General features: G+C 47.0%; 1 protein-coding gene across 5 annotated transcripts in view; it reads left to right on the forward strand.

Annotated features, from left to right (window-relative positions):
• Positions 1–12,500, forward strand: part of sipa1l2a (signal-induced proliferation-associated 1like 2, genome duplicate a) — a 303,115-nt gene that overhangs the window by 221,948 nt on the left and 68,667 nt on the right. For all 5 annotated transcript variants that reach the window (XM_090201691.1, XM_090201693.1, XM_090201694.1 and 2 more), the window contains exons 15-16: positions 3,909–4,012; positions 9,343–9,434. In XM_090201691.1, the coding sequence (XP_090057817.1) occupies positions 3,909–4,012; positions 9,343–9,434 (196 nt within the window). The remainder of the gene's footprint in view (positions 1–3,908; positions 4,013–9,342; positions 9,435–12,500) is intronic.

Here is a 12,500-nt window from a genome sequence, read left to right on the forward strand (position 1 = left end):
AGTGGGTTAGGTTTAGGGACAGGGTGAGGCATCCTAATCTGTCTCCAGTGGGTTAGGTTTAGGGACAGGGTGAGGCATCCTAATCTGTCTCCAGTGGGTTAGGTTTAGGGACAGGGTGAGGCATCCTAATCTGTCTCCAGTGGGTTAGGGACAGGGAGTGACATCCTAATCTGTCTCCAGTGGGTTAGGGACAGGGAGTGACATCCTAATCTGTCTCCAGTGGGTTAGGGACAGGGAGTGACATCCTAATCTGTCTATAATCTGTCTATATTACCTTTATTCTGTCATTACCATACACTGTCATTACCCTGTACTGACCAATACCGTAACTATACCAGACTACTACAGTACATTCTGTCATTAGCCTACACTGTCATTCCCTTAACTATACCAGACTACTACAGTAATGCTGTCATTACCCTAACTCTACAATACTACTACAGTACATTCTGTTATTACCCTACACTGTCATTACCCTAACTATACCAGACTACTACAGTACATATTGTCAATACCCTACACTGTCATTACCCTAACTCTACCAGACTACTACAGTACATACTGTCATTATCCTAACCCTTCCACGGGCCCAAGTTCCAGACTTCTACATACTACATGGGAGCAGTGAGCTCTTATAGAGTATGTCTAGTATGTCAACCAGGCAGGAGGGAGGGAGGGAGAGAGGGAGAGAGGGAGAGAGGGAGAGAGGGAGAGAGGGAGAGAAATGATTTGACCTCGTATGATCCTGATCTGCGTAATGTAGCACATTTTTACCACTTCTGTTATGTGATGACAGGATGCTAACCTTACTACAGAGATAGGCTGCTGAGTTCTGTCACACTTGATGCCCTCAATCTCACACAAATTATCAATGAACCTACCAGGTACAACCCTAAATCAATAAACACGGGCACCCTCATAGATGTCATCCTAACTAACTCGCCCTCCAAATACACCTCTGCTGTTTTCAGGATCTCAGCGATCACTGCCTCATTGCCTGCATCCGTAATGGGTCTGCAAACAAACGACCACCCCTCATCACTGTCAAACGCTCCCTGAAACACTTCAGCGAGCAGGTCTTTCTAATTGACCTGGCCGGGGTATCCTGGAATGACATTGATCTCATCCCGTCAGTAGATGATGCCTGGCTATTCTTTAAAAGTGCCTTCCTCACCATTTTAAATAAGCATGCCCCTCTCAAAAAAACTTGAACTAGGAATAGATATAGTCCTTGGTTCACTCCAGACCTGTCTGCCCTTGACCAGTACAAAAACATCCTGTGGCGTTCTGCATTAGCATCGAATAGCCCCCGCGATATGCGACTTCTCAGGGAAGTTAGGAACAAATATACACAGGCAGTTAGAAAAGCTAAGGCAAGCTTTTTCAAACAGAAATTTGCATCCTGTAGTACTAACTCAAAAAAGTTCTGGGACACTGTAAAGTCCATGTAGAATAAGAGCACCTCCTCCCAGCTGCCCACTGCTCTGAGGCTAGGAAACACTGTCACCACCGATAAATCCACTATAATTGAGAATTTCAATAAGCATTTCTCTATGGCTGGCCATGCTTTCCACTTGGCTACCCCTACCCCGGTCAACTGCCCGGCACCCTCCACAGCAACCCGCCAAAGCCCAAATCCAGATAGCTGATGTTCTGAAAGAGCTGCATAATCTGGACCCCTAAAATCAGCTGGGCTAGACAATCTAGACCCTCTCTTTCTAAAATTATCCCCCGCAATTGTTGCAACCCTAACCTGTTCAACCCCTCTTTCGTATCGTCTGAGATCCCTAAAGATTGGAAAGCTGCTGCGGTCATCCCACTCTTCAAAGGGGGAGACACTCTAGACCCAAACTGTTACAGACCTATATCCATCCTGCCCTGCCTTTCTAAAGTCTTCGAAAGCCAAGTTAACAAACAGATCACCGACCATTTTGAATCCCACCGTACCTTCTCTGCTATGCAATCTGGTCATGGGTTCACCTCAGCCACGCTCAAAGTACTAAACACTATCATAACCGCTATCGATAAGAGACAGTTCTGTGCAGCCGTCTTCATCGACCTGGCCAAGGCTTTCGACTCTGTCAATCACTGCATTCTTATCGGCAGACTCAATAGCCGTGGTTTCTCAAATGACTGCCTCCCCTGGTTCACAAACTACTTCTCTGATAGAGTTCAGTGTGTCAAATCGGAGGGCCTGTTGTCCGGACCGTTGGCAGTCTCTATGGGGGTGCCACAGGGTTAAATTCTCAGGCCGACTGTGGACACTGTGTTAACAACCCTCCAATCGAGCTTCAATGCCATACAACACTCCTTGCGTGGCCTCCTACTGCTCTTAAATGCTAGTAAAACTAAATGCATGCTATTCAACAGTTCGCTGCCTGCACCCGCTCGCCCGACTAGCATCACCACCCTGGACGGTTCTGACTTAGAATATGTGGACAACTACAAATACCTAGGTGTCTGGTTAGACTGTACACTTTCCTTCCAGACTCACATTAAGCATCTCCAATCCAAAATAAAAAATTAAATCTAGATTTGGCTTCATATTTAGCAAAGAAAGCATCCTACACTCATGCTGCCAAACATACCCTCGTAAAACTGACTATCCTTCCGATCCTTGACTTCGGCGATGTCATTTACAAAATAGCCTCCAGAACTCTACTCAGCAAATTTGATGTAGTCTATCACAATGCCATCGGTTTTGTCACTAAAGACCCATATACTACCCACTGGTCACCATAGCTACACCCACCCGTAGCACACGTTCCAGCAGGTATATTTCACTGGTCACCATAGCAACACCCACCCGTAGCACACGTTCCAGCAGGTATATTGCACTGGTCACCATAGCAACACCCACCCGTAGCACACGTTCCAGCAGGTATATTGCACTGGTCACCATAGCAACACCCACCCGTAGCACACGCTCCAGCAGGTATATTGCACTGGTCTTCCCCAAAGCCAACACCTCCTTTCCTTCCAGTTCTCTGCTGCCGATGACTGGAATGAATTGCAAAAGTCACAGAAGTTGACTTTATCTCCCTCACTAACTTTAAGCATCAGCTATATGAGCAGCTTACCGATCACTGCAGCTGTTCACAGCCCATCTGTAAATAGCCTACCCAACTACCTCATCCCCATATTGTTAGGAAAAAACTATCTTGCACTCCAGTATTGCTACTTGCACATCTTCATCTGCACGTCTATCACTCGTGTTAATGCTAAATTGTAATTACTTCGCCACTATGGCCTATTTATAGTCTTACCTCCTTACTCCATTTGCACACACTGTATATAGATTTTTCTATTGTGTTATTGACTGTACGTTTGTTTATCTCATGTGTAACTCTGTGTTGTTGGTTTTGTCGCACTGCTTTGCTTTATCTTGGCCAGGTCGAATTTGTAAATGAAAACCTGTTCTCAACTAACCCACCTGGTTAAATAAAATAAAACTGTTGACAGTATGCTAGCAGCTAGCTGTATGCTAGCCCTTCCTTACCTTATTGATAAAAGTATGCTAGCAGTTAGCTGTATGCTATCCCAACCTTACCTTATTGCTGACAGTATGCTAGCAGCTAGCTGTATGCTAGCCCTTCCTTACCTTATTGCTGACAGTATGCTAGCAGCTAGCTGTATGCTAGCCCAACCGTACCTTATTGATAAAAGTATGCTAGCAGCTAGCTGTATGCTAGCCCATCCTTACCTTACTGCTGACAGTATGCTAGCCCATCCTTACTGCTGACAGTATGCTAGCAGCTAGCTCTCTCTATCGTCCATTATTTACCTTTCCCACTATGCTAGCTCAGTCAATAGCCCTCCTCGCCTCTCCATCCTGACAGTTTGTTAGTTAGCTCACTCTGTAGAATAAGTGACCAACTCATCCTTACCTCTCCTCCATCTCATTCCAGGTCCTCGGTCCTCCATGAGTGCTCCAGAGAGCTACAGGGGGGAGACAGAGAGGGGTACAGGGACACCCTCAGAGAGCCCACCCTTGAGAGTACCCGGTTGGCAGGTGAGTCACTCTGCTCCCGATTTTACTCCTAGCGCCACATTAGATGACCTCTAAATAACCTCTACTGTCTGTCTCCTACCTCTACATTAGATGACCTCTACTGTTGCTCTCCTTCCTCTACATTAGATGACCTCTAGTTGACCTCTACTGTCTGTCTCCTACCTGCACATTTGATGACATCTAGATGACCTCTAGATTACCTCTACTGTCTGTCTCCTACCTCTACATTAGGTGACCTCTAGATGACCTCTACTATCTGTCTCCTACCTCTACATTAGAGGACCTCTATGTGACCTCTACTGTCTGTCTCCTACCTCTACATTAGATGACCTCTATGTGACCTCTACTGTCTGTCTCCTACCTCTACATTAGATGACCTCTAGATGACCTCTACTGTCTGTCTCCTACCTCTACATTAGATGACCTCTAGATGACCTCTACTGTCTGTCTCCTGCCTCTACATTAGATCACCTCTAGAGGACCTCTATATGACCTCTACTGTCTGTCTCCTACCTCTGCATTAGAGGACCTCTATATGACCTCTACTGTCTGTCTCCTACCTCCACATTAGATGACCTCTATAGAACCTCTACTGTCTGTCTCCTACCACTACATTAGATGATCTCTAGATGACCTCTACTGTCTGTCTCCTACCTCCACATTAGATGATCTCTACTGTCTGTCTCCTTCCTCTAAATTTGATGACCTCTAGATGACCTCTAGATGACCTCTACAGTCTTTCTCCTACCTCTACATTAGAGGACCTCTAGATGACCTCTACTATCTGTCTCCTACCTCTACATTAGAGGACCTCTAGATGACCTCTACTATCTGTCTCCTACCTCTACATTAGAGGACCTCTAGATGACCTCTACTATCTGTCTCCTACCTCTACATTAGAGGACCTCTACTGTCTGTCTCCTACCTCTACATTAGGTGACCTCTAGATGACCTCTACAGTCTTTCTCCTACCTCTACATTAGAGGACCTCTAGATGACCTCTACTGTCTGTCTCCTACCTTTACATTAGAGGTCCTCTGTGTGACCTCTACTGTCTGTCTCCTACCTCTACATTAGATGACCTCTAGATGACCTCTACTATCTGTCTCCTACCTCTACATTAGAGGACCTCTAGATGACCTCTACTATCTGTCTCCTACCTTTACATTAGAGGACCTCTACTGTCTGTCTCCTACCTCTACATTAGCATACCTCTAGATGACCTCTACAGTCTTTCTCCTACCTCTACATTAGAGGACCTCTAGATGACCTCTACTATCTGTCTCCACTACATTGGAGGACCTCTATGTGACCTCTACTGTCTGTCTCCTACCTCTACATTAGATGACCTCTAGATGACCTCTACTGTCTGTCTCCTACCTTTACATTAGAGGTCCTCTGTGTGACCTCTACTGTCTGTCTCCTACCTCTACATTAGATGACCTCTAGATGACCTCTACTGTCTGTCTCCTACCTCTACATTAGATGACCTCTAGAGGACATCTATATGACCTCTACTGTCTGTCTCCTTACTCTAAATTTGATGACCTCTAGATGACCTCTAGATGACCTCTACAGTCTTTCTCCTAACTCTACATTAGAGGACCTCTATAGAACCTCTACTGTCTGTCTCCTACCACTACATTAGATGATCTCTAGATGACCTCTACTGTCTGTCTCCTACCTCCACATTAGATGATCTCTACTGTCTGTCTCCTTCCTCTAAATTTGATGACTCTAGATGACCTCTAGATGACCTCTACAGTCTTTCTCCTACCTCTACATTAGAGGACCTCTAGATGACCTCTACTATCTGTCTCCTACCTCTACATTAGAGGACCTCTAGATGACCTCTAATTTCTGTCTCCTACCTCTACATTAGAGGACCTCTAGATGACCTCTACTGTCTGTCTCCTACTTCTACATTAGATGACCTCTAGAGGACATCTATATGACCTCTACTGTCTGTCTCCTTACTCTAAATTTGATGACCTCTAGATGACCTCTAGATGACCTCTACAGTCTTTCTCCTACCTCTACATTAGAGGACCTCTATAGAACCTCTACTGTCTGTCTCCTACCACTACATTAGATGATCTTCAGATGACCTCTACTGTCTGTCTCCTACCTCCACATTAGATGATCTCTACTGTCTGTCTCCTTCCTCTAAATTTGATGACCTCTAGATGACCTCTAGATGACCTCTACAGTCTTTCTCCTACCTCTACATTAGAGGACCTCTAGATGACCTCTACTATCTGTCTCCTACCTCTACATTAGAGGACCTCTACTGTCTGTCTCCTACCTCTACATTAGGTGACCTCTAGATGACCTCTACAGTCTTTCTCCTACCTCTACATTAGAGGACCTCTAGATGACCTCTACTGTCTGTCTCCTACCTTTACATTAGAGGTCCTCTGTGTGACCTCTACTGTCTGTCTCCTACCTCTACATTAGATGACCTCTAGATGACCTCTACTATCTGTCTCCTACCTCTACATTAGAGGACCTCTAGATGACCTCTACTATCTGTCTCCTACCTCTACATTAGAGGACCTCTACTGTCTGTCTCCTACCTCTACATTAGATTACCTCTAGATGACCTCTACAGTCTTTCTCCTACCTCTACATTAGAGGACCTCTAGATGACCTCTACTATCTGTCTCCTACCACTACATTGGAGGACCTCTATGTGACCTCTACTGTCTGTCTCCTACCTCTACATTAGATGACCTCTAGATGACCTCTACTGTCTGTCTCCTACCTTTACATTAGAGGTCCTCTGTGTGACCTCTACTGTCTGTCTCCTACCTCTACATTAGATGACCTCTAGATGACCTCTACTGTCTGTCTCCTACCTCCACATTAGATGATCTCTACTGTCTGTCTCCTTCCTCTAAATTTGATGACCTCTAGATGACCTCTAGATGACCTCTACAGTCTTTCTCCTACCTCTACATTAGAGGACCTCTAGATGACCTCTACTATCTGTCTCCTACCTCTACACTAGATGACCTCTAGATGACCTCTACAGTCTTTCTCCTACCTCTACATTAGAGGACCTCTATAGAACCTCTACTGTCTGTCTCCTACCACTACATTAGATGATCTTCAGATGACCTCTACTGTCTGTCTCCTACCTCCACATTAGATGATCTCTACTGTCTGTCTCCTTCCTCTAAATTTGATGACCTCTAGATGACCTCTAGATGACCTCTACAGTCTTTCTCCTACCTCTACATTAGAGGACCTCTAGATGACCTCTACTATCTGTCTCCTACCTCTACATTAGAGGACCTCTACTGTCTGTCTCCTACCTCTACATTAGGTGACCTCTAGATGACCTCTACAGTCTTTCTCCTACCTCTACATTAGAGGACCTCTAGATGACCTCTACTGTCTGTCTCCTACCTTTACATTAGAGGTCCTCTGTGTGACCTCTACTGTCTGTCTCCTACCTCTACATTAGATGACCTCTAGATGACCTCTACTATCTGTCTCCTACCTCTACATTAGAGGACCTCTAGATGACCTCTACTATCTGTCTCCTACCTCTACATTAGAGGACCTCTACTGTCTGTCTCCTACCTCTACATTAGATTACCTCTAGATGACCTCTACAGTCTTTCTCCTACCTCTACATTAGAGGACCTCTAGATGACCTCTACTATCTGTCTCCTACCACTACATTGGAGGACCTCTATGTGACCTCTACTGTCTGTCTCCTACCTCTACATTAGATGACCTCTAGATGACCTCTACTGTCTGTCTCCTACCTTTACATTAGAGGTCCTCTGTGTGACCTCTACTGTCTGTCTCCTACCTCTACATTAGATGACCTCTAGAGGACATCTATATGACCTTTACTGTCTGTCTCCTTACTCTAAATTTGATGACCTCTAGATGACCTCTAGATGACCTCTACAGTCTTTCTCCTACCTCTACATTAGAGGACCTCTATAGAACCTCTACTGTCTGTCTCCTACCACTACATTAGATGATCTCTAGATGACCTCTACTGTCTGTCTCCTACCTCCACATTAGATGATCTCTACTGTCTGTCTCCTTCCTCTAAATTTGATGACCTCTAGATGACCTCTAGATGACCTCTACAGTCTTTCTCCTACCTCTACATTAGAGGACCTCTAGATGACCTCTACTATCTGTCTCCTACCTCTACATTAGATGACCTCTAGATGACCTCTACTTTCTGTCTCCTACCTCTACATTAGAGGACCTCTAGATGACCTCTACTATCTGTCTCCTACCTCTACATTAGAGGACCTCTACTGTCTGTCTCCTACCTCTACATTAGGTGACCTCTAGATGACCTCTACTGTCTGTCTCCTACCTCTACATTAGATTACTTCTAGATGACCTCTACAGTCTTTCTCCTACCTCTACATTAGAGGACCTCTAGATGACCTCTACTGTCTGTCTCCTACCTTTACATTAGAGGTCCTCTGTGTGACCTCTACTGTCTGTCTCCTACCTCTACATTAGATGACCTCTAGATGACCTCTACTGTCTGTCTCCTACCTCTACATTAGATGACCTCTAGAGGACATCTATATGACCTCTACTGTCTGTCTCCTTACTCTAAATTTGATGACCTCTAGATGACCTCTAGATGACCTCTACAGTCTTTCTCCTACCTCTACATTAGAGGACCTCTATGTGACCTCTACTGTCTGTCTCCTACCTCTACATTAGAGGACCTCTACTGTCTGTCTCCTACCCCTACATTAGATGACCTCTAGATGACCTCTACTGTCTGTCTCCTACCTCTACATTAGAGGACCTCTAGATGACCTCTACTGTCTGTCTCCTACCTCTACATTAGATGACCTCTAGATGACCTCTACTGTCTGTCTCCTGCCTCTACATTAGATTACCTCTAGAGGACCTCTACTGTCTGTCTCCTACCTCTACATTAGATGACCTCTAGATGACTTCTACTGTCTGTCTCCTACCTCTACATTAGAGGATCTCTATATGACCTCTACTGTCTGTCTCCTACCTCTTCATTTGATGACCTCTAGAGGACATCTAGATGACCTCTACTGTCTGTCTCCAACCTCTACTTTAGATGACCTCTAGCTGATCTCTACTATCTGTCTCCTACCTCTATATTAGATGACCTCTACTGTCTGTCTCCTACCTCTACTTTAGATCACCTCTAGATGATCTCTACTATCTGTCTCCTACCTCTACATTAGATGACCTGTACTGTGTCTGTGGTAACCCCCTGGACACATTCAGTGATCATGCAATCCTTTCTCTAGCCACTCCTCATCTCACCCCTCTTCTCTTCCTCCCCCTCTCTACAGAGGCCAAGTGGCACATCCCCTCCACCAAGATCCTCAACTCTCGGAAACAGAGGGATGGGGGAAAGGAGTCGCCCAACAAGCAGAACCGGGTGGTAAGTGACTGGGTGTGGGCTGTGGCGATGGGGGTGTCGAAGGCTGGGGTTGTCACATCTCTCGGTGTCTGGTTGGTAGAGATGAAGGTGTCTAGTTGGTAGAGAATGTGTCTGGTTGGTAGAGATGAAGGTGTCTGGTTGGTAGAGAGGAGGGTATCTGGTTGGTAGAGATGGTTTCTGGTTGGTAGAGAGGAGGGTGTCTGGTTGGTAGAGATGAAGGTGTCTGGTTGGTAGAGAAGGTGTCTGGTTGGTGGGGATGAAGGTTCCTGGTTGGTAGAGAGGAGGGTGTCTGGTTGGTAGAGAGGAGGGTGTCTGGTTGGTAGAGATGAATGTGTCTGGTTGGTAGAGAGGAGGGTGTCTGGTTGGTAGAGATGAAGGTGTCTGGTTGGTAGAGAGGAGGGTGTCTGGTTGTTAGAGCTGAAGGTGTCTGGATGGTAGAGAGGAGGGTGTCTGGTTGGTAGAGATGAGGGTGTCTGGTTGGTAGAGATGAAGGTGTCTGGTTGGTAGAGAAGGTGTCTGGTTGGTGGGTATGAAGGTGCCTGGTTGGTAGAGAGGAGGGTGACTGGTTGGTAGAGAGGAGGGTGTCTAGTTGGTAGAGAATGTGTCTGGTTGGTAGAGATGAAGGTGTCTGGTTGGTAGAGAGGAGGGTATCTGGTTGGTAGAGATGGTTTCTGGTTGGTAGAGAGGAGGGTGTCTGGTTGGTAGAGATGAAGGTGTCTGGTTGGTAGAGAAGGTGTCTGGTTGGTGGGGATGAAGGTGCCTGGTTGGTAGAGAGGAGGGTGTCTGGTTGGTAGAGAGGAGGGTGTCTGGTTGGTAGAGATGAATGTGTCTGGTTGGTAGAGAGGAGGGTGTCTGGTTGGTAGAGATGAAGGTGTCTGGTTGGTAGAGAGGAGGGTGTCTGGTTGTTAGAGCTGAAGGTGTCTGGTTGGTAGAGAGGAGGGTGTCTGGTTGGTAGAGATGAGGGTGTCTGGTTGGTAGAGATGAAGGTGTCTGGTTGGTAGAGATGAAGGTGTCTGGTTGGTAGAGAGGAGGGTGTCTGGTTGGTAGAGATGAAGGTGTCTGGTTGGTAGAGCTGAAGGTGTCTGGTTGGTAGAGTGGAGGGTGTCTGGTTGGTAGAGAGGAGGGTGTCTGGTTGGTAGAGAGGAGGGTGTCTGGTTGGTGGAGATTAAGGTGTCTGGTTGGTAGAGAGGTGGGTGTCTGTATGGTAGAGATGAAGGTGTCTGGTTGGTGGAGAGGAGGGTGTCTGGTTGGTAGAGAGGAGGGTGTCTGGTTGGTGGAGAGGAGAGTGTCTGGTTGGTAGAGATGAAGGTGTCTGGTTGGTAGAGAAGGTGTCTGGTTGGTGGGTTGAAGGTTCCTGGTTGGTAGAGAGGAGGGTGTCTGGTTGGTAGAGAGGAGGGTGTCTGGTTGGTAGAGATGAATGTGTCTGGTTGGTAGAGAGGAGGGTGTCTGGTTGGTAGAGATGAAGGTGTCTGGTTGGTAGAGAGGAGGGTGTCTGGTTGTTAGAGCTGAAGGTGTCTGGATGGTAGAGAGGAGGGTGTCTGGTTGGTAGAGATGAGGGTGTCTGGTTGGTAGAGATGAAGGTGTCTGGTTGGTAGAGAAGGTGTCTGGTTGGTGGGGATGAAGGTGCCTGGTTGGTAGAGAGGAGGGTGTCTGGTTGGTAGAGAGGAGGGTGTCTAGTTGGTAGAGAATGTGTCTGGTTGGTAGAGATGAAGGTGTCTGGTTGGTAGAGAGGAGGGTATCTGGTTGGTAGAGATGGTTTCTGGTTGGTAGAGAGGAGGGTGTCTGGTTGGTAGAGATGAAGGTGTCTGGTTGGTAGAGAAGGTGTCTGGTTGGTGGGGATGAAGGTGCCTGGTTGGTAGAGAGGAGGGTGTCTGGTTGGTAGAGAGGAGGGTGTCTGGTTGGTAGAGATGAATGTGTCTGGTTGGTAGAGAGGAGGGTGTCTGGTTGGTAGAGATGAAGGTGTCTGGTTGGTAGAGAGGAGGGTGTCTGGTTGTTAGAGCTGAAGGTGTCTGGTTGGTAGAGAGGAGGGTGTCTGGTTGGTAGAGATGAGGGTGTCTGGTTGGTAGAGATGAAGGTGTCTGGTTGGTAGAGATGAAGGTGTCTGGTTGGTAGAGAGGAGGGTGTCTGGTTAGTAGAGATGAAGGTGTCTGGTTGGTAGAGCTGAAGGTGTCTGGTTGGTAGAGTGGAGGGTGTCTGGTTGGTAGAGAGGAGGGTGTCTGGTTGGTAGAGAGGAGGGTGTCTGGTTGGTGGAGATTAAGGTGTCTGGTTGGTAGAGAGGTGGGTGTCTGTATGGTAGAGATGAAGGTGTCTGGTTGGTGGAGAGGAGGGTGTCTGGTTGGTAGAGAGGAGGGTGTCTGGTTGGTGGAGAGGAGAGTGTCTGGTTGGTAGAGATGAAGGTGTCTGGTTGGTAGAGAGGTGGGTGTCTGGTTGGTGGAGATGAAGGTGTCTGGTTGGTAGAGAGGTGGGTGTCTGTATGGTAGAGATGAAGATGTCTGGTTGGTGGAGAGGAGGGTGTCTGGTTGGTGGGGATGAAGGTGTCTGGTTGGTGGGGATGAAGGTGTCTGGTTGGTAGAGAGGAGGGTGTCTGGTTGGTGGAGATGAAGGTGTCTGGTTGGTAGAGAGGTGGGTGTCTGTATGGTAGAGATGAAGGTGTCTGGTTGGTGGAGAGGATGGTGTCTGGTTGGTAGAGAGGAGGGTGTCTGGTTGGTGGAGAGGAGGGTGTCTGGTTGGTAGAGATGAAGGTGTCTGGTTGGTAGAGAGGTGGGTGTCTGTATGGTAGAGATGAAGGTGTCTGGTTGGTGGAGAGGAGGGTGTCTGGTTGGTAGAGAGGAGGGTGTCTGGTTGGTAGAGAGGAGGGTGTCTGGTTGGTAGAGATGAATGTGTCTGGTTGGTAGAGCGGAGGGTGTCTGGTTGGTAGAGATGAAGGTGTCTGGTTGGTAGAGAGGAGGGTGTCTGGTTGTTAGAGCTGAAGGTGTCTGGTTGTTAGAGAGGAGGGTGTCTGGTTGGTAGAGATGAGGGTGTCTGGTTGGTAGAGATGAAGGTGTCTGGTTGGTAGAGATGAAGGTG

The sequence above is a fragment of the Oncorhynchus mykiss genome, chromosome 16 (assembly GCF_057628025.1).
Source record: "Oncorhynchus mykiss isolate SJ-2025 chromosome 16, ASM5762802v1, whole genome shotgun sequence".
Lineage (NCBI taxonomy): Eukaryota > Metazoa > Chordata > Actinopteri > Salmoniformes > Salmonidae > Oncorhynchus > Oncorhynchus mykiss.